The sequence below is a fragment of the Toxotes jaculatrix genome, chromosome 15, assembly GCF_017976425.1.
Source record: "Toxotes jaculatrix isolate fToxJac2 chromosome 15, fToxJac2.pri, whole genome shotgun sequence".
Lineage (NCBI taxonomy): Eukaryota > Metazoa > Chordata > Actinopteri > Toxotidae > Toxotes > Toxotes jaculatrix.
The window spans coordinates 22,492,302-22,514,225 of NC_054408.1; the positions used below are offsets into that span (position 1 = coordinate 22,492,302).

The window sequence follows — 21,924 nt, forward strand, 5'->3', positions numbered from 1 at the left end:
ACTTTCACCCAGGATTTCTTTGGTTTCTAAGGGGAACACAAAAAATGTAACAGCCGGTGAAGTTGAGGAGCTGTTTATTTTGACTGGTGAACACATTAAAGCGTGTGAAATGGAGCTGCAGGAAAAGATACCGGTGCCTGTATTTACAGAAGTAGACAGGGACGTTTTTCTGCGAGAGATCTGTCCTGAGGTAAAACCTGCTCCGACAGACACTTGTCTTGTTCCTCGTGACAGCAGGAAATGTGAACACAGAACCCTGCAGCGGACTGCGTCTTCTTCTTAAGTGTTTTTTAAAGCAGCTGGCCTTCTCAGTGTCACACTCCAAACTGCCTTAAAAAGTCCTCAATTCAGGTTGTATTGTTTACCGTTGTTGACCATGATTAGTCGATTAACAGAAAGTGTTTCTGATCATTTATTAATAGTTGAAACTTGCTGCTTTTCTCTGTTAGATCATGAACTGTATATCTTTGGGTTTCCAGGAAACTCTGATGTGCATTTTTCATTATTCTGAGATATTTTATGTCTGAAAGGGTTTTTCTGCCCCTGCCAGCTAATTCCCCGTCATCTTACAAACCCTGCAGCCTCAGTTTGTAATGCAGTGTCTCACAGGCCAAGCCCAGATAACCCCGATGACATCATCTGGGTTATTTTCTCAGACTTGACCAAATTTCTCCACAGCCACAGGAGACATGACGCAACTGTTTTCAAAGGCTGAGAGGTACTCGCCATGACGAGCAAACTAAACTTCACGGTGGACTGCCCCTTTAACTCATGTATAATATGGATCACAGATACATTTATCACTGCATTGTAGGCGGCTACCTACAGTTAAACAATTTAAAAAAAATTTAAAAAATATTTTACAGCGCAGACCAGCCGTGCTGAGAGGCGTGAGTCTCGGACCGTGCCTGGAGAAGTGGACGGTGGAATATCTGGCACAGAGAGGAGGAGACAAGGAAGTGAAGATCCATGTGTCCACAGTACCACAGATGGACTTCCTTCACAAAAACTTTGTATACAGGTGAGCTTTCTCCCTCACACATGAACACAAACATCAACTCTTGTTTCTCTGCAGATTTCTCAGCTGCTCCTTATGTGTTTTTTTTCTTTCTTCAGGACTCTGCCTTTCAACGAATTTGTGAAAAGGGCATCTGAGAAAAAACACTCTGACTTTTTCCTGTGTGAGGTGAAGTATCATAAAATGAGAGTATGGTATATAATTTTTTTTCACAGCATGTTAAATTTTTTTAATGACACAAACTTCTTGGTGTGATTTCAGGATGAGAGCTATTACCTTCGATCACTGGGAGAGGACGTCCGGAAGGTATTCAGACCTTTGTCTTTTGAATTCCAAGAAGCTGGAACGTAACTTTTTGTTCTGGTACAAATAAAAGGAAAAGTTTAGAGATTTTTGTTATTGATTTCTATATTAATATGTTGAAATTCTGACTTAGTTGAATGTCAGACTGACCCATGATGCAGGTACGCTCCATCTCTCACAGGAACCTGCTGATCTGAACAAACAGTTCCCAGACTTGGCGGAGGATTTTCACATCCCACACTTCTTTGAACCTGATCAGTTTTTCTCCAGTGTCTTCCGGATCAGCTCCTGTGGTCTGCAGCTGTGGACACACTACGATGTGAGTGTATAATGTGAGGTTTGATGTTGTTAGGAGCTCTGAAGTGGCCCAGAGGTTTGTCTGTGAACTTAGAAGTCAGCGGTTCCATGTTCCCTCCTCTGGTCTCTGGGGGGTGTATTTCCTTCAGGTGATGGATAACCTGCTGGCTCAGGTGACGGGGGTGAAGAGAGTGGTCCTGTACAGCCCCCAGGATGCATTGCACCTCTACCTGTCAGGTAAGTAGCTATGGAAAGATGCCAGTGTCTGAATTCACAACATATATCAGTCTAATCCATTTTCATACTAAGCTCTGATGTACATGTCATTTGATTGGATGGAATTAAAAGCTTCCGGTTTTAATTTGAATGTAACCCATCAGGTGATAAATCAGAGGTTCTGGACATTGATGCCCCAGATCTGAAACAGTTCCCGGACTTTGTGAAGGCAAAGCGGTACGAGTGTGTTCTGGAGCCCGGAGATCTGCTGTTTATCCCTGGTAAGCAGAGCTGTCCACACTGACCAACCACTTCAGCAAACCCAGCTACGGAAACACTCAGACCAAAGTCTGGATGTTGTGGTTCATTAGGGCTCTGTTAACGGTAAAACAAAACGTCTGTAAAGAAACTAATAAATCAGGTTTTGACAAATGCTCTACAAAAAATACTGCTATTCAGTTTGAGGGGCCCAAAGCACTTTTAAAGCATTTCAATAAAAGTATCAAACATTTCTACTGTAGTATTATATCACTGAAGACTTTACATCATCCAGTTTCCCTGTTTTCTCCAGCGCTGTGGTTCCATAACACCACTGCTCTGCTGTTTGGTGTGGGTGTTAACGTGTTCTGGCGCCACCTACCTGCTGACAGCTATGACAAAAAGGACCCTTACGGTAACAAAGACCCAGTGGCTGCAACTCGAGCCCTTCAGGCACTGGAGAGGGCACTGCACACTCTGGATGAACTTCCGGCAGATTATCGGGACTTTTACGGGCGGCGTATGATTCATCTCATCCAAAAGCGGACATTCTGTGACAGTACACAGGAGGAGTCTGACAGTACATTACCCAGCAGGCAATTCACCAAACCTGGATGAGTCTGCAGAGGAACCAAATAAAATATTTAAGAAGAGTGTGTCATGTTTTGTATTGTATTGTTAATGTGACTTTCTGACTGATCTTATAGTTGAGGAAAATGTCCAGCCCAGTTTGCTGCTGAGGAATCCCCAGAGGTCTTTCTTTAAAAATAGTCATAATATAATAGTCAGGACTATTTTGGCCACATAAAGACTGAAATAACACTACAGATTCTTCTGGTAAAAATGATAAAGACTTGTTGATTTTAAAGAGTTTCACCTTTCTTTTCAAGAGCAGTGACAAATTTCCAGCTACAGCAGCTTTCCTTCTGTGAGTTTTCTATGAAAAAAACATATCTATTAAAAGTAAATCTTGAAAACACTTGGAGAATTGAAGCGTGGTACAGGGGGAGCAAGCTTACAGTATGTCCACAGATTTGAGTCCAGGTCTGAGAAGCCCATGGGCTGATACTGTGTGGTTTGACATTTTATTGCACAAAGATTACAGTTCTTTATGTTTCCTTACAAACAAGTTAAAGCTTTGTAAACAGTGAAGCAGCATCTCCCCAGTGTGCTCAGTTATCTCCTGCTAACACCGTGGTCACAGTTCTTCAGGAAGCCTCAGCATTTGAAGTGTGTGAACGAGAGCCAACCAGTGACTGACTATATGAAGCAGTGGAAGAAGCAGAGAGAGAGAGAGAGAGAGAGAGAGAGAGAGATGACTGTGTATTACAACGGCTACACACTGTGGGTCAAACTGTTCAACATTCAATAACCCTGCGTCAGGCTGCTGGCTGACTTAAAGGAAGTACAGCTGGACGCTGGCGACCTGTTGGACTGTGGTGATTATATACTGTGTTGTAAAAACTGAACAAGCTCCTTTTGTTCAGTTTTCACACAAACAAACCCCCATTTTTTAAAAAATAGTTTGGCTTTGGATGCAAAGGTCAGAAAAGGAAAATACACTTAATGTTGCTCTTTCATTCACAACACACACAACGCACTCATGCCCTCTGAGGGTAAAAGTCTCGGGTCATGGACACAGGTACTGTTTGCTGCACTGAGATCTGTCTTCTCTTTTAATTCTCTGTCCTCCACGTGAGCAAGGCAAGTAAGTATCTTGAATCTTGATGAGAGGCAGCAGAAGTAGGGCAGTGCAGCTTTTAGTCTCTGGCTACACTGGTCAGCAGAGAAGTCTTCTTGGTGCCGCTCAGTCCCACTGGGCCAACCGCCCCCCCTCTACCTAAACAGAGCAGCGCAGAGGTTCAACCAAAGTCACAAGGAACACAAACATCCGCTCCCTTCTCTTCATGTACTTCCTGGGTATGTGACAATGCTATGAAGAATTCTTAGACAGAAAAATAGGCAAAGAAATGGCACACAGCTGGATGGAGTTCTCTACTCTGTGGATATAATAACTAACTTTCTTTGATTTTTTTTTTTTGTTTGTTTTTTGTTTTTTTTCTTAACGTTACTATCAGGCAGATGAAAGAGAAACCCAGAGTGCAGGATGACTCGTTTCCATGTGATCATCCAGGTTTGGATAGAGAGAAGGTGGATTTGAAGTGTGGGGTTGGTGCTATGGAGTCTGTGCCATGCCACGACTGGACTTCATCTTCTCCAGTCTTTTAGATAGGTGGCTGTTATTTGACTCAAGTTCATCGATCTTGTCCAGTGCTGACCGCAGCTGTTGGGGAAAAATGGGCAGAGTGAAACGATATTTAATTAAAAACAAGCTGACTCCTGATGTTTGCAGCGTAAAGAAGAAAAAAACAAAACACAATGCTCTACCTCTCTCTGCAGTTTCCGTTTCTCTGCCTTGAGCTCATCCTCCACCTTCTCTGAGTTCTCTGCTGCAGACTTGTAGCGTGTCACCTGACCCTCCAGCCTGGTCACCTGGAAGCCAAAAAATAGATTTAAAAACTGAGAATACTGTTACTTTTTCAAGCAAACTATGAACTTATGATTCTTTTCAGCTTACGTTTTGTTCTAAAGCAGTGACCTCTTGTTCAGCCTTCACGAGTTTGAACTTCATCTCACTTATTTGCCTGTTGGAATCTCCTGGAAAGATTTAACAAAGGTAAACTTCCTTCGTCGCAGGACACATGTTTAATTGAAGTAGCAAAATGTTTATGTGTATTCTGTATGTACACTTACTCTGTAGTTCTATTATGGTGGGATCATTGCCATTTTCAAGAATTTCACCATCTGGGGTTGAACTGCTCTCTGTGCCGTTCTTCTGCGACTTCTGCTCCAGCTGGGATTTTAGTTTCTTCACCTGTTAATTGAGTAATGACACGTCGGATGATACAGATCATAAATAATAAATAAGAGCAAATCTGTCTTTCAGTATTTTGATGTCACCACAGTCTCTCACTGTGGCACACTGCCACCGGGCTAACAGGTTCCTGCTGAAAATCTTTAAAGCAGCACTAATCAGGGTTTTTGTACTAGTGGAACACTGTGCACTAATTTTATATGTTCTGGCCCTGTTAAGTTGTTTTTTTGGCTAGCATGTTAGCAAACAGTTGACTTTTTATACAACACAGCAACATAAGGATTCATTAGGAATTGTGTTCAAGCAACCTGATGTCTAATATTCAGTCTCCTTTTAGCTCTGTTTTGGTCTCCACCAACTCCTGACAAAATATCTGACTCCTTAGCAACAGTTTCATTGTTATCAAACATTTTACACACAGGACCAACTAATACATTTACTATGGACTATCTTCATCCTGCAGCTTAATACACATTTGGTGCTCTATTAGTATTTACAACAGCTTTGTACTGTGTGTGTATATATTCATTGTTTCATCACTTTGATTCTCATAATTCAGTTTAATCTCCACTTGGGGACTATTGTTAAACCAGCAGCAAACAACATTGTGAACCAGATCACTGTCTCACATCAGAGATGAATCACTGACTCACCTGCTCGATCATTTTTTCACGCTCGTCCACCAGTTTCCTCAGGCGAATTTCTGAAAGAGAAAACAAACACACATTTAACAAGCTCACTTCACTTCTTTGTCACATATGATTAATTCAAATGCCATGCATCACAATGTCAATAATACAACAGCAGTTCAGACAACAATCAAAACGGCTACAGTCCATCTTTAAAATGAAAAAATAAGTCAACGTACCAAGGGTGGAGGGAGGAGCCAAGGAGATGGTGTGTGTGTGTGTTGGGGGGGTGGGGCGGGGCTGGGTCAGGATGGGAAGTGGATGCATGCAACAGAGCAGGAATCCATGAGGGAGTGATGGAGCAGAGTGTGAGGGGGAATGTTAGCATGCACAGGCTGTGGAGAGGAGGGTCAATGCAAGAGCACACAGCTGGGAGACCTACATTCACACTGGATGAACACACAACGTGTCCATATGGACATCTGAGTATAAACGTGCTGAATGGAAAAAGATGGTTGCAATACTCCTTGCTAAGAGCTGACACACTGCTTTTCATTATGTCATTCAAGGAATTTCATTAGAAAAATACATTTAGATCAACATTTCAAATGAGTAACAACAGGGCATTTATTGGCACTTCATTGTACAGGAACCACATTCATCTTTTCCATTAAACACAACAAAACACAAACATGTATTTATCATACATTCATGTGCCTTAGAATTCAGAGTCCATGTAGATGGAAATGGCTTTATTCAGATCAAACAACAGTTGTATTAATTCCTGTGAACAGAATATCGTTTCCATTTTTTATTTTAAACCTTCAACATTATGGCCAGAACACGTAAAAAAGCCAGTTTGATGAAGCCTTAATGAGAATTAGTAATTAGAATTTGTGTTTTTTATTGTATACCTGTGAAACATACATGAATGAGTTCCTTGAAGGAATGAGAATTGGCATCGAGCAGGACAAACGGTCTGTGATGCTGCTGCGGAGCAATATTATCCTCACAGTACAAGCAGCATAATAAAGGTGCATTCATAACTAAGTAAATCTTGCCTGATATATAAGTGCAGTATTGTCCAATATTAAAATCTACCGTTACTGAGCAGTTTACATTCTTCTCTCTCCACAAATGATTCTTTTTGCATATATAACCTCAATGAAAACTCATGTTTGGACTTTGGACAATTAACATTTTAACAAGTAATATACATACTTACACCAATGTTCATTTGGGAAATAATCAAAGTGCTCTGAGGTTTTGCAGATATTAATTTTACCACTTTGTTAACAGCTAAGCAAAGACTAGTAAAGGAACATCAAATAAATCTATAACATCTACCATGGTGAACTAAGACATCTTACATTCCTCTTTGCCCTTGCCTTTGCCTTTCTTGCCGTTCTTCTTCGCATCCTTCCCTGACTGTGGTGTCTCTTTGTTGTTAGCCATTTGGTCTGCACTCATTTGGTCGCTCTGTAACTCTTGTTTAATGGCATCTAATCCTTGTTCTACAGGTAAAGGCATTGCCTGGTTAATGTTTTCTGCAACAACACCCAACTCTACCTCTCCAACATCCAAAACCTTGCCTTCCTCTATAATGTGCCTCGCCCCATCTGCTGTGGCCTCCTCATGAGCCAAAGTGTCTTGGTTGTCTTTAGGAACAGTACCTGACTCTTTATCTCCAGTATCTACCTGGTTACCCTCATCAACCGTACACTTCTCGTCACTGCTTTTGTTTGGCTTGTTCTGTGTAGCTTCGTTTAGGGCAGTATCACTTTGGCACGGCTCTGTATTACCATTGCTGCTTTCATCTGACATGACGTCAACTCCCTCCTCAACTTCTTCCTGTTCTTGATTTTTAGAGGGATCTGTTGCTTCAGCTGTCTCAATATCCATGTCATCAAAATCAAAAGACTGCCCCTCTTCATCTTCACTGTCCTCCTCATTGCTGTCCAGCTGGGTGGGCTGACATGAGTTATCCTCTGATTTGTCTTTGCTGGATTCATGCAGTTCCTCAGCCAAAGGACAAAGAGATGTCTCACTTTCCTGATTATTCTGACTGATTTTATGCTCAGGATCATCTGAAACAGCTGAGTCTTCAGTGTTGTGGTCCTGCTCAATAGAGGAACCAATCTCTGAGGCCTCTTCTGGAGAGTCTGGTGTATTTAACACATCACTGGTTTCCAAAGACAGTTGATTTGATTCATCAGTCTGTTGCACACCATCTGATGTCTTACTTTCTACGTCATCTAAAAGTTCAACCTGACCTACAGTCTCCAACTTTTCAGCATCTAATGCATCAGTGTTTTTCGCCAATGATTCACCGTCACAACTGTTGCCTTGTTCATGGTGTGAGGAGCTGTCTGACTCCACAAAATCTTCAGGTTCCTTCAAGTCTCTGTTCAGCTCCTCCTCCTGAGGTCCATCCTGTTTCAGCTCAGAATCACTGCCATCGTGACAGAGAGAAATGACAATGTGAGGAAAACATTCTTGCTCAGTCTCTTTTCCTGGCTCCTCCTCATCTTTAACTGTCTCAGTTGCCTCCTCCGGACCTCTACCCGAAACCTCGATGGGACTGTCATGGCTAAGCGAGCTCCTGGCTACGGATGGCTCTGATGGTGGCTCTGAGTCAGACGAGCTTTTGAAGCACTCGTCAGTACATGGCGGCGAGACACCTGTGAAATCCTCTCTCTCAGAATTGTTTGTGGATTCAGATACATCGGCAGCAACGTCATCATTGCTTGAAACGTGTGATTCAGCTTCGGTTTTCTCCTCACCGCTTCTTTCAAGGCTGCTTTCTGGGTTATTAGCTGCACATTCAGGTTTAACCTCATCAGCAGACTCAGCTTCATCCTCTATGTGATCATCAGCTTGTGAATTACTGTGGATGACTACACCATTAGTTGAGATGTGTCCACTTACAGAGTTATCTACACTGCAGGTACACTCTTTATCAAGGCCATCTGTGATCTCTGTACTGTTGGAGGTGTCAGGACAGTCAGATGTACTGAGATTGGTCTCTGGAGGACTTGTTATAGATTCCACTTTGCCTACACTCTCTGTTTCCAAACTCTGTTCTCCGTCCCGCTCATCCTTCGTAGGTTCTGTTCCTAATTCCTCCAGAGTTTCAATGTGAGTTTCAGTAGGTGCCTCTGCCTCTGCCTCCACTGCTTCTACTGTTTCACTTTCCAAACTGTGTTCTTTGTCCTTTTCATTCGTAACATAATCTACTCTTATTTCCTTGGGAGTTTCACTGTCAGAAAGAGTTTCAGTTGGTGCCACTACTTTTATTTCCTTTGCTGTCTCAGTCTCCAAACTTTGGTCCTTGGTGTGCTCATTTGTAACATGAGCCATTCTCGATTCTTCTTTGTGAGGAAAGGTATCAGTGGGTTCCACTGCTTTTGCTGCATCTACTTCCTCAGTTTCTTGCCTGTCCTGCTCATTAACTTGACCCATCTTTGACTCCTTGATGGTTTCAGTGACAGAATCGTCAATGTTAGGCTCTGTTGTTGACTGATTATCTTTTTTACTTGATTCTACATCTTGTTCTGTTTTTCCGTTTCCTTTTCCTGCTCCATCTTTTTGTTGGTTCCCACCTTTCTTTTTGCCTCTCCTCTTCTTCTTCTTCTTTTTCCCTGAAGCAGTAGCACCCTGAGATTTACTGGGCGCTTCCTCTGCCTCATCGTTCTCTGCCTCCTCAGCATTCTCAGGCTCTTGTTGAGGTTCAATGTTTGGTACTGCTGAGATGGTCTCATGGGGTACATTTTCTTCTTTCACAACATCATTTCTGGATTCTGGATTCGCCAAATTACCTTCCTCAGCGTCGTCTTGTTTGTTTACTTGCTCTTCACAAAGCTTGTCATCACTGCGTGCGTCAACACCGCTGCTTTTGGTTTCTGTCTCCTCTAAGCCTGGGTTATTTGACTCTCCTAAATCTACACTCTCAGGCATTTCTGTTTCTGGAATATTTTCCTCTGCATTTGTTACAATTTCTTGAGGATCAGCGCTGCAAACGTTTACATCTTCAGCTTCTGTGATTGGACCATTGTTAACATCAGGTAAGTCATTGCTGAGGCTACTTTCTCCAACACTGTCTTTCTCTGTGGATAAACATGATTGTCGTTCTTCTGCAGGTTGTTCTTCCCTAGACGTTTCCACTGTGGATGCATCGGCAACATTACACAGTGTATCAGAGCTCAGTTGATTCTCTTTGTCTTCCTCTTTCAGCATTTCTTGATGCTGCTCTGGATCCACCTCTTCCTCGCTGCTACTTCTCAACTGAGTCTCCTCTGTGTTGCCTGAGAGATCATGAAGAGCACACGGTGATAAAAGGCCAAAGAAATTGTTGACTTAAGACATGATTTTCAAAAACGTAATCTTCATCAGGAAGCGCATGAGCACAAGTCATGGAGCAGGTACAGAACACCTGATTGATTCAGTGGCAAGAAAGAGAAGCACAGAGCCAAGACGACTAAGAGAAGCACAAGAAGAACAATGGACTGAACAAGAAGAAGAAGAAGAAGAAGAGAGGCAGGAGGAAGACCGAAAAGGAAGTTCTTGATCCCCAGAACATCAGTGTGACAAGGAAAGAAGCTTGAGGCCAGAAGCTGGAAGGGTCTACTACAGTACTACAGAATATATACAATCATCCAAATACATATTCTCCCCACATAACTAAAAAGAAAGTTGAATACTGTTCAACTCTGTCAGTGTGACCTGACAGCTTTTACACACCAAACACCACCTGCATTAACTGTTAGCTGTGACTCAGCATCACTATGTATTAGCTGAAATGGTGAGAGAGGTGCACGAGAAATGTTGTAAAAGCCAAAACATTGACTTTGCAAGTGGAATCTCACGTTCTACAGGAAAGCAATCAGACAGATGTTGCTTAAAGGATAAGGCTGGTAAGTCTCCATTATTTTTGTTTTTTCCATGAAAAGACCAAAGCTAACTAACAATCCATTAGTTTGTCTCTCACTACTTCCCATCTTGCCTACTGTCCGTACCACTCAGCAATTTAAGTTGTTGCAAATATAAAAGTCTTCATAACAAATAAATAAATAAAAATCAGGAAATTCCTGAAACATGTGGACACTATTTTCCCAGCAAGAGTAAATAGAGTATTTGTTGAGGACTATTTTCAGCTGTGGATTAATACACATTTGGTGCACTAATGAGTATTTAAAACAGCAGGATATTTGAGTTTGTGGGATGGGCTCAAACGCAGCGTGGTTCACTGATGAGATTTTGAGTTTCTGTAAAGTGAAGCCCCATGGTACAGAGGAATAGGTATGTTTGTGAGATGTGGTGAGATTATTTGTCACCCACTGTTTCTAAGGTCCAAGGTTTCAAGAATGAACTTTAAACCTTAAGAAAAACACGGAGTATCGCCAGACTTATCCTTTAAAGTCAGTGGAAATCAGAGTTAAAGCAACAACATTCCAGGAACACAGCACTGCGAACTGAGGACTTCACTCCAAAACGGCATCACAAGATCCCCACTGTCAAACTTTACATAATGTTACTACTCACCATTCATTTTTATACTATCAATGATGAACTTCTCTGAAGCATTTTGGAATGAAAGTCCTCAGCTGATGTTATGCTATGCCATGCATCTAGAAGGAATAAAGCCTTTATTCCACTGTGTGTTTTACCGAGCATGCTGTTCCCCTCTGTTGGGGAGGTCTGTGAATCCTGAGCGGGTTGGCGGGCGGTGTCTCCACCAGGGGACCCGTCAACTTCTGCTTCGCCAATGTCCCCATTGACATTTAGATCAGGTCCCAATACTATTCCATGTTTCTAAACAGAGTGAAAAGTCAAACATTAGTTCCACAGATTACACACCTTCTGTATGTTTGACCTTGATGAAAAAAAGACGACTCATTAAAGTGAATTTTAAAGGGTAGATTACATCAGATTTTTAGAAATTATATTTTAAAATAACAGTATACACCTATCTTATATTATACCTACCTTATATTAACAACTGAGTGCATACTTTCTACTTTCAAAAAACCAGAATCCGGTTTTACTTTTTAAGATTCACTGAAGTTACCATAGTAACAATATATTCAAAACTTCAGGAGTTCAACAAAGACTGTATGAAGTACAAGAGAGATAGGTGTTTCACACACTGACACACTGAGTACCTTCAGAATGTCTTTCAGCTTCACCACCTCCTCTCTGAGCTCATCTCGCTCAGTTCGGATGGCGTCTGTGTATTCTTTCTGTCGCTCTAAGGCCTGAGCAGAGCCCCGAGTGCAGAAGACGAAGGAATTTGTGGAAAAGAAGTGAAAGTGAAAGCAGGTGTTCAGTATCATGCAAAAGAGATCAAGTTAGTAAGAGTAAATGCTGAAAGTGATGAAGTTGAAAAAAAAAAAAAAAAAAACACAAAACTGCTGGACAAGGCCTCACAGGCCGTACCCCAATTTTTTTATCCTTCCACTCCACTGTCTCCTGCAGGTCAGATATTTCTCTGACAAAACCATCCTGTTTCATACGCAGCTGACGGATCTCCTAAATAGCAGGAAAAGGAAGAGCAAAAAGAGAAATGCAGTGCAAGCATTTACAGCGTGTGAAAAGAAAAGAAAGCTGGGAAAAGCACCTCAACACGCAGCGACAAACTAAGTCTGGTTGATGCTTTTTTGGTAAATATCTGTCTTTTTAACCCAGAGAAGGCTCCATTCCTGCACCCTGCTTCACACTTTAGCGACACATTCACACCAGGAGATAAATACTCACATTTAACAGCTCTTCACTCTGTTTTAGTGTCTCTTTCATTTCATTGAACTGGAACTGAAGGACACTGTGGGCATGTTTCTCTCGCTCATATTCCTGAGGGGAAAAAGACAAAGTCTGTCAAGCAAAAACTGGAGTGTTTTCAGGTTCCATCTATCTAGCGGGATCTAATTCATACACACAGAAATACATGACAGCTCATCCAAACATTAAGAGAAAGATGCTTCCATTGTTGTCAAGTGTGACGTCTTCATCTGATGCTGTCTGATCCATCCAAGTTGTCATTCCAGGAACTGTGTTGTGTGTGTAGTCTCCATGTTTCACTTCATTTGTGAAACAAAGAGTCTAAGATCCTGTTCACACCTGACATGTGTCTTGGGTGATCGGATCACAGGTGGACAGCTCTAACTACCTCAGTTCATGCCTGGCATTAGAATACGTCTCCACCTGCGTCTCGAGTGACCACTTGGTTATCTGCTTTGAACAAGTTTCAAGGCCCCGTATGTTTATTTTCATTGTAATGACTGTGGGAGGCAAAACATTAATTCATAAATGTAAGAAAAGTCTTGCAGGCCTTTGCAGGGCAGAGAGGTCGTCAGCAAAGATGGTTAAGTTATTGTGGAAACTTAAATCATCATTTAGGTTTTACTCATTCAGGTTTCCTAGAATTTATTCTTTTAGGTAAACTAAATTAAAAAGTAAACCTGTACCTTGACTTTCTCCTCGTATTCTCGGCGTGACTCAGACAGAAGTTCCTCCAGCTCCATAAGTGAGTCCTTGAGTGTGTCCACCTGGTACATCAAGTTGTTTTTCTCGTTATCCAGCTGGGCATTGGACACCATGGCTTTGCGATACTTCTCCTCCACTTCTGCTAATGCATCCTAATGACACGACGTATAGAGAATATAAGAATATAAGAGGCACAGGCTTAGATTGAACTTTCTCAGATTCAAACAGAACTGTAACAGTCTTACTTTCCCCTAATGCAACTGGTGGAGGGTTCAGACAGTGCAGGAGAGTATTTAGAAGTTAAATGTGTGCAGTCATCTGCACTGTGAGAGCTGGTAAGTGACAACTGAAGAACTGAAGAACTGAAGAAGGCTAACGCACGCACACACCAAAATGAAGAAAGATAGCAACATGCAGATGCAACTTTGCACATTATTACCCACAGTATTATACTACAGTCAATGTGTGTCAATACTTGTGTTTACTCTGGAGCACTGGTATTGCTCCAATGATGTTTTACAATAAGAACAACAAAACCTTCACTGTTTATTTCAGTTTCAATCCAAAAGCCTTCAGAGTTCTCAAATATCCATTTTGCTCTTTGGGTAAAGTAACTGTGATCTGGTTGACCTGGTGCAGTGTCACCTATAGTGAGTTAAAAAAAAAAAAAAAAAACCTACAGTAACACTTTAGTAACAAGTTAAGGGCAGCAAACCCATGAGTTAGCAGTCTGGAGATGGGAGCTCTGGGAGGGTCTCAGGCTTATACCTTGGCTTCTTTTAGGTTCTGCGTGTACTTGGTTTCCACATCTTGAATTTGATCCTTGAGTTCATGAATCTCCTGGTCAAGAGTGCAGCAGCGGTGAGCAGAGAAGCACAGTGTGACAGCATCAGAAAAGATGAAGCAGAAGGTTTGGTGACCGGGCAATGAACACATGAAACAGACGTGTTATGCAGAAAGGATGGGAATGGCATGAACACAGCATAGAACTGCACAGAAAAACATGTCTCATAAAATAACATTTTCCGTCCAGAGTTGCTTTTCTTGAAAGTGAGATTTGTGACAAACATGGTTTTGTGGTTTAGTTAAGATTCTGTTAGAGAGATAACTTTTGCCCTGTCCTACGCCGGATTTCATCTTCTATGAACGCTGACTTTCTGTTATCTGCTCTCAATTCTTAAAGAGGCCGCTGGATAATTTTGGTCAATAAGGAGATAAAATCATATATGTCATATATGTTATGTTATGTTATGTTGTATATTATGTTTATTAAAGCATGTCTGAAACAAACTGCATGTGACTGGTCAAACTGTTTGACCAATCACACAGTTAGTATGGGACTAACTCTAAACAACGTCAACACAGTGAGCACATCAACTGGTTCAAATTAGTTTTTTTTTTCTTTTGAGTAATTGTCATTTTTATACAAATCTTTTCTTTTATCAGTCTATGTGTGCGCAACATCAAAAACATGATCCAATAGGACGTGTCCTCTCTGTCCCTAAGAAGCAGCACGTCTTCAGTGTTACCTTGATTTCTCGTATGGAGGTCTCGGCGTCTATTGTTAAAGCTGTCTCTCCACTTCCTCTCCGGGAGGACGTCCCACCTAAGGACGTGAGGGTTGCTGCAGTTAAGGCAGAAGCTGCTCGTGACCCCTGAGAGAGAGAAAGAGAAAGAAGAGAAGAGAGAAGAGCGAAAGAGAAAAAAAAATATTTTTAAAAATCCCTCTTTCGCAGTTACACAATAAAATGTGATGCACAAAATACATTTTGACATGTTGTTACACCCCTCCCTCATTATCATCCATGAACTGATGTTTGAACTCAAGTGTTCCCCTCACCTTCTCAAGATAGTCTCTGTCCTCCACCTGTTGAGACAAATAAAATACAGTCAGAGAAATCAGATGGTGATATATAAAGGCCACACGGCCAAGAGGACGAACTGAGGGAGGAAGGAAGGAAGACCCAAAATCCTGAGCGGTGCAAAGAAGATTTATCTTGATATTTCCTCATGAAACAGCCGCTGACAAAACAATACATCCAAGTCCTCCAATCTACTTTCTGCTACATTTCAAGAAACGGCACAGGTTTGTTTTAATATGTAACTCCATGCAAATAATTAGTAGTGTGGAATGAAAACTCCCCAGGAAATTAAAATTGCCAAAATGTAACAGGCCAAAAATCAGTCTGACACAGCAGTCCCTTCAACAACAGAGAGTGTGTTAAAAAAAACAAAAAAAAAAAACAAAAACACTTGAAACACCATGCCATCCATAATATTTGCTCCCTGTCTGTTGTGAAACAAACTGGCAGTCTCCACAGTCACCACACAAAGTGCACAAAAAGGAAGGACGGGTGGCAAAAGGAAGCAACCAAGCAGGAATTCAGCTCACATCGCAGCTTCTGGCTCCTGCGGGTGCAAACCGACTCACATCTGAAAAGTCAGGAATAGTAACATCGTCCAGGTCCCGGGGGAGGCCGCTGCTACTGGCCGCACTCCTCAAAAAACTGGCAACAGAGCCGCAGTTGTCCTACGTCAGCCACCAGGGGGCGAAACACAGCAACAAAGAACCCAAACAGAGCAGGTCAACACTTGAAGCCAGACAGAAAATAATGTTGAAGAGAAACTTTGTTCTTTTCATTAACAAGAGTGTAGGGGAGTAGTGTATTTATCACCATCATGAATTACGGTATTTCCTTGTCAATCACTGACATTATACAGCAGCCACTTTTGTTAGTAGAGAGTGGCAACAACACTTTATTGTGAGTGTTTTTTTGACTAAACAGTCTCGACTGAAGCCCCCTGCACTGCTACAGCCTGATGACAGATGGCTCCAAACAGCAACTGTACTGTAGCTCTTCCAAAGCCCAGTGAACTGGACTGAGGACACACAGTCTGTGCACTTAACTGTCATGGCTCCATTTCAGACATTAATGTGAGTGAATTAGCAGAAGTAAAGCTTCAATTCATGACTCATTAACATTACAACAACTTATTACTATGCTGTGAGCACAGAGCTGCACAGGCCCACCAGGATCTACCTGCTCATATTCTGCACACAGAACCAATTGAATTCCTTAATGTCAAACAGTGAATCATAAAATGAATGTTGTAGTGTAAGCTGATAAGATGTTAAGTTCAGTTATGTGACTTCTGTAGAAACAAAGCATCATGCTGCCTCATCGTTTTGTACTCTGAGCACATAACCAGTGGGCTAATGGCATTTTAAACCCCAGAGTAGGCAGCTGGGTGTCTGGTGAGTGAGGGCTCACCACTGGGCTGGTACGGGCTGAACTGGCCCTGCTGGAGGCTCTGGAGCTGGAATTGCGATAACCAGTGTACTCTAAGGGCTGCAGAGAAAACACACCGTCATGTTTCTGTGTATTCGTGGAGTCAAACAAACAAGAATGCACGTGCTAAGATTCTGAAACGCATCATGGGGAGATAAATGAAACCACAATTCAGGATTTAAATTATCAGCTTAGTGCATAGTTTAAGCTATAATTAGATTAAATGTCAGTCAAGTCACTTAAAATTCAGAGAAAGTCTACACTAATTCAATTATTTAACAAAAAAAACCCCCAAAAAACACACACACATTCAACAAGATCCTTTCAGGTGTGTCAAACCAACAAAGTCACAATTCCAGCAAAATCTTACATGGCAGCTGGAGCCAATGACTCGCCGTGATCCGCTGCAGAGACTGTCTTCATATAAGGAGCTCTGCACGACACGACACGTCACACACACACACACAGTGTAAGCAGTATGCTCATGCTTCAGCAGTGTGAACAGACCATTTCTCTGATGAAACTTCATTCAGAAGTGAAATAAACAGTTGTGTGCAGTGACATCAGCACTGAGTGAATTTAAAAAGTGATATAATCATTAAAGCCTTTGCTTTATGCACTCATAGGAACGCTGGTGTGAACAAATAACTACATGTGTCAGTTAACAGTCAGTGAAGGTTATAGTGGGGAAAAGGTAATAAGCTGGAAATGAATGGAACCAACCCTATTATAGAGCTGTTGGGTGATCTGACTGAGTGACCTGCAGAACTGCACAACAGGATGAAGACAACAGGTGAATGAACAGAGATTTAACTGAACTACTTTCAATTCTCTTTTCTTTTGCATCCTCGTAAAGAGGGTCAGTGGTTGAAGCCAAGCTACAGAGCAAAAGCAAAGCTTTGTCAAGAGTTTTTCTTTCCTGTGTGTGTGTGTGTGTGTGTGTGTGTGTGTGTGTGTTTGTGTGTCTGCCTGCTGTTTGTCTGTATACAGACCTGGTAACCATTGAAAGCTGAACCTGAGTTTCTGGAGGTGGACAGACCATTGAGACTGTACAAGTCAGAGGAGGCATAAGAGTTCTGAAATGAGGAGAGGGAGAAGAAGGAAGCAGGAGAAATGAGCCCAGAGAAGGAGGGAGATAGGAGTGAAAAACAGGGAAAGGAAAATCATCAAGCATCATTTTTTTTTTTAGAAAGTCACTCAACTCTTCACCAACAGTGTAACCTGCTCCTGTTGGCAGTGTATTCATAATATGGAGCTATGCAGCAGTGTAACTCAGTCTTCCACTATATATGTGGAGCAAATCATAAACACACACAAACGACTGAAAAGTCAGATGGTGCGCAGACGTTCATCTCTGGAAGTCATGAGTGTAGTTTGCTTTTAGTACATGAAAAACAACTGGTCGGTATATGTGAACTGACAAAGGAAAGACTGTTGCATAAACAGATCCAGATTTCAACAGAAAGTAATAGAAAAAAACAACAACTTGTCTCTGTATTGATTCTACGTCTCTGGGAAATTCAGCACAAAGAGATGAAGACCAGACTAAATGCAGAGAGGCCCCACAACAAGCATGAGCTCAGGGCAGCTGCTGTGAAGACCTGGGAGAGCATCACCAGGGACGATACAGAGCGCCTGCTGATGTCTGTGGGTCAAATACAAAGGATTTTCCACTCTTTGGGGCACTGTGTGTTAAAAGGGCTGTATTTCCCACACAGTTCTTTCTATAATGACGTAAACCTACTAAAATTAAAATGAAGACTTACTTATAATGAATGAAAAGTCACTGCCATTTGCTGGTTTGTTTTTTTTAGATTTTAATCAGAGATCTCATCTCTGTCATTTAAAGTAGCCAGTTCTTCTTCCATTTGTTTTAATTTCAAGCAGGCTTCTGTCTCTGGCTTACCGTTGCCTTCCATAGACCAGTCCTATATAAACTATACTTTATATAACTCCACTGCAGCAGAGCACAGAAATGGGAACTGGGAGATTTTTTTTATCATCTTCAAGAGATTTTTTAGTAAAATTCTACAGAGTATACAAAACATTTTTCTCTCTGTTTTATAGTTAGTTAATGATCTCAACATGTGATATCCTGTTTCAGCCTGGCCACAGTCGCACTAACTAGATTTCATGCCAAAATACTTTTTTTTTTTTATGTCCACTTGCAGTCTGACACATAAAAATGAGATTTTTCAAACTGAAATTCCACTCCACACTTCAGTGTCAACAGACCAGTCTGCCTCTAGTTCACCAAACAGACAACAAAGCTAAGTATTATTATGAAGGAAGCAGTTGTTCAGTAATATGGATCAGAGGGGGGCCACCACGCACCGTTAGGTCTAGCCTGGAGGAGTGAGACACTCGGCTTTCATCACTGAGTCTTGAGCTCTGACAGTATGAGAGAGAGGAGAGAGTCATGAGTGACAGAAAGCTGCTTCTGTGTAACTTCCCTTCTCCAGGATCGTGCAGTTAACAAAACGCTCCTGACTCTACAGCTAACCAAATACAAACGTCTGGGCAATCAGGTCAGCACACGGCTACTAACCCTGCTGGATATGACACTGTACTCATCATCGTAGCCGTTCCTCTGCGAATAAAGAACACGAGTGAGAAACACTGATGCCATTTCTGTGAAGGCCATTTGTGCAGTTTGAGCTTCTACATACATCTTTGTCTTTGTGCTTATGTTTCTTCTTTTTCTTTGACTTCTTATGTGAGGAGCCCTTAGAGTGAAGAAAGGGAAAGAGAGAGGAGAAAACACAATATATGAGCAAATCTTTAACCCAAAACCAATTGTTCACAAAGTGCATTTACTAATAGGAAAACCCAGGCAACACACAACACACCCACATACACAGTGGACTCTTCACACTGGCCTGTGCCATTGGTAAAAGACAGTGGTTTTGGCCAGCCACTGTTAAAACGCATAGTGAACGTATTAACATGCAGCTAACAAGACAAAACAAACCCATTCTGCAAATAAACTGCACCAAACATTCAAGATCTAGTTCACCCATCAAAATGATTAGTATGAAGGATTTTTCCACAACTACATAGAAAAACAGTACTTAACATTTAGAGACACAACAGAGCTTAAAATAGTACCGACTGTGTTTTGGTTGGAGCAAGATAGCTCTAACACATGGTGTTCTTTTAGTCGAAATCAAATCTAACTGACTCCAAGGTAGGCAATGTTCCTTCACCACAGCAAAAACAAATACAAGACCAAGCATAATCTCCTGATAGAACGATATGAAACTGACTAAGTTAGTCCATGTTACTGTAGCGTTTCCCACATATTATCAACAAAATGGGTCATAAATGATGCTTTACAGATCACAAACAATGAAATCATGTACCAGAGAAACCATGATTCACAAGTATCCTGCAAAACGTGGACAGAATATAAAGCTCAGTGTGTGTTTCACAACAACAATCCACATTACACAAATTCAACACACAAGCATGCTTTGCATCACAGAGGTAAATGTAAGATGAGATTCCTATTACTACCAAATCAGCAGTTAGTCAACAATCCATTCACTACAAACCTTCCTGTAGAAGGGTTAAAATCTAATCCATGGTCTATGTTTCAAGAATATCAGCCCTTACCCCTCCACCATAAGCCCCGACCGCATCAAGATCCGACTGCGCAAGAAACACAACAACATCGTCACCAACAAGTGCCACCCACACCATCAGCACCTAGTTATCAAGTTATCAAGGATAGACACACTGCCTCCGCATCGCTAAAGGTTTTACGAGGACATTCTTTGTGAATGAAAAAGTAATGGTACTTGATAATGACTGAAAAAAAAAGGTTTAAAGAGAGGTTTGGGGTTTTTATTGCGTGTGATTTCTGAATGATACTGACCCTGACACTCCCCCGGCTTCCAACTGACATCCGCTCATCGTCGTCTGAGAGCTGTGTGAGAGAGTAAGAGAATGACATGGATGGTTAGGGCTCTGAAACTGGACACAATGAATGACGTACATCCACAACGACACTGAACAGTGGATTCTGACAGGAGGTTTCTTCCACGATTGTAATAACACATCTCAAAATTACAATGATCATTTACGACTGCAATTTTGATTTCCTTCTGTGCTTTGTAATACATACTCAGATAAACTCATTCATATACTCATTCTCAAATAAAAGCCACTATTCAAAGAATGTCTGAGTCTGCTAGCCAGGATAGGTAAGTTAAATTGCTACTAAAGGCCAACTTTACCACTACTATATAGAGATACATATGTATCTGAACATACGGTAGCAATCACCCATACTTTACTCTGTTTTTTTTTTAGTCTTTGTTAAGCTAATGCTAATGGCAATCAACAGTTACTTCAGTTTAGTTTCCCTGATGGAGTTATTGCTGTGACAATGTTCTTTATCCTGAATATATCAAGACAACAGGTGAACATGGAGGATGTTTTCAGTTTATATTAACAGAAAATGAACAGCATTAAACCAAGAGCACAACTGAAAACAGGAAGATGTCTTTACAAATATGATTGAATAAAACTGGGAAAAGTGATGGACAACAGATTACAGCACAGAGGAAAGGGATGAGGAGATGGAAACAGAGGGAAGGCTACAAACCGTATGTATCTGTGAAGAACGTGAGTATCTCTCACTGTCCTCCTGGATTTGGGGGGGGGGGGGGTGGTAAAGATGAAGAAGAGAGAGGATGAAGAGTGTGAAGGAGCAGAAGAGATGTCAAAGATCAATGAAACAGATGGATGAAGACAAAATGACTTTAAAGGTCAGGTCTTCTCTCCGATACAGCAGTGTTCAGTCCAAGGAATTGCATGTTTACATTCCAGCTGCATAAACTGCTTTAAAGTCACTGAAAATAGCTCATTCTCATTTCCTTTTAGGCTCATGATGTGGTGATATATTGTGATGATTTTGGGTAAGACAGTCTGCAGTCAAGTAAAATGAGGTGTAATATTAGGTAGGAATGACTCAACTTAAACCTTCCAAAGTGTGGATGCACTTCAAAGACAACTACAACATGCAATATCTGTCGGAGGGAACTCAACAAAGGGCGTGACAATCTTTCTTGCTTAAATATTTTTCTACCACCCATCATGTTAAAAATAAGAGCTTGTGGAATTTTTGATAACTAGATCCTATTCCACCATATGCTGTGACCCATCTGTGGCCTGTGCAACAGTGATTTCAGATAATGTTAAGAGCATCTTGCATGCAGAAAAATCTGCAATTTATTTAGCTGATATTTTCTGAATGATAAAGTACAATTAATTTATTTCCACTGTGTTGTTTTTACTTTAGCTGCTACATCTTATGTTGCCACAGCGAAGTGAAACTGCAGTGAAGAGCTGACGCCGTTTTCCCACGCAACAAGGAAACGAGGAAAAAGAGTCAGATTAAAAGGTCAATGAAAGTCTTAGAGCAGTGACTAAATTTGTGTTGAAAGATGCACCCTCTTTAAGCACAGTGGAATCTCTGTGGTTTAGGTATGAAAATAAGTCAAACATAAACAGTACACATGAAGAAAGAGGCGTTTTCATTCCTCAACAAAACTA

The 21,924-nt window shown here is 41.4% G+C and overlaps 2 protein-coding genes across 28 annotated transcripts in view; one reads left to right on the forward strand and one right to left on the reverse strand.

Annotated features, from left to right (window-relative positions):
* The first annotated feature begins 31 nt into the window (after positions 1-31).
* Positions 32-2,833, forward strand: tyw5 (tRNA-yW synthesizing protein 5). The gene is made up of 8 exons (XM_041057352.1): positions 32-190; positions 867-1,021; positions 1,117-1,186; positions 1,280-1,324; positions 1,503-1,640; positions 1,768-1,855; positions 1,999-2,115; positions 2,406-2,833. Exons 1-8 carry the CDS (start codon positions 110-112, stop codon positions 2,708-2,710), a joined length of 999 nt encoding a protein of 332 aa, XP_040913286.1. The 5' UTR covers positions 32-109; the 3' UTR covers positions 2,711-2,833.
* Positions 2,834-3,163: 330 nt separating this feature from the next.
* The window catches only part of lrrfip1a (leucine rich repeat (in FLII) interacting protein 1a), a 41,919-nt gene continuing 23,158 nt past the window's right edge, over positions 3,164-21,924 (reverse strand). Inside the window, exons 5-28 of one of the 27 annotated variants that reach the window (XM_041057981.1) lie at positions 20,975-21,016; positions 20,243-20,293; positions 19,981-20,016; positions 19,035-19,091; positions 18,914-18,955; positions 18,700-18,756; positions 17,358-17,441; positions 17,089-17,133; positions 16,736-16,798; positions 16,348-16,425; positions 15,468-15,605; positions 14,916-14,942; positions 14,605-14,730; positions 13,844-13,915; positions 13,057-13,227; positions 12,350-12,442; positions 12,032-12,124; positions 11,758-11,850; positions 11,263-11,407; positions 5,621-5,670; positions 4,847-4,967; positions 4,671-4,750; positions 4,481-4,585; positions 3,164-4,376 (exon numbers count right to left, since the gene is read on the reverse strand). In XM_041057981.1, coding sequence (XP_040913915.1) covers positions 4,269-4,376; positions 4,481-4,585; positions 4,671-4,750; positions 4,847-4,967; positions 5,621-5,670; positions 11,263-11,407; positions 11,758-11,850; positions 12,032-12,124; positions 12,350-12,442; positions 13,057-13,227; positions 13,844-13,915; positions 14,605-14,730; positions 14,916-14,942; positions 15,468-15,605; positions 16,348-16,425; positions 16,736-16,798; positions 17,089-17,133; positions 17,358-17,441; positions 18,700-18,756; positions 18,914-18,955; positions 19,035-19,091; positions 19,981-20,016; positions 20,243-20,293; positions 20,975-21,016 — 1,977 coding nt within the window. In that variant the 3' untranslated portion in view covers positions 3,164-4,268. Of the gene's footprint in view, positions 4,377-4,480; positions 4,586-4,670; positions 4,751-4,846; positions 4,968-5,620; positions 5,671-5,921; positions 9,901-11,262; positions 11,408-11,757; positions 11,851-12,031; positions 12,125-12,349; positions 12,443-13,056; positions 13,228-13,843; positions 13,916-14,604; positions 14,731-14,915; positions 14,943-15,467; positions 15,606-16,347; positions 16,426-16,735; positions 16,799-17,088; positions 17,134-17,357; positions 17,442-18,699; positions 18,757-18,913; positions 18,956-19,034; positions 19,092-19,980; positions 20,017-20,242; positions 20,294-20,974; positions 21,017-21,924 lie in introns of those variants that run through there. The other 26 variants (XM_041057982.1, XM_041057983.1, XM_041057965.1 and 23 more) reach the window with 26 other exon arrangements.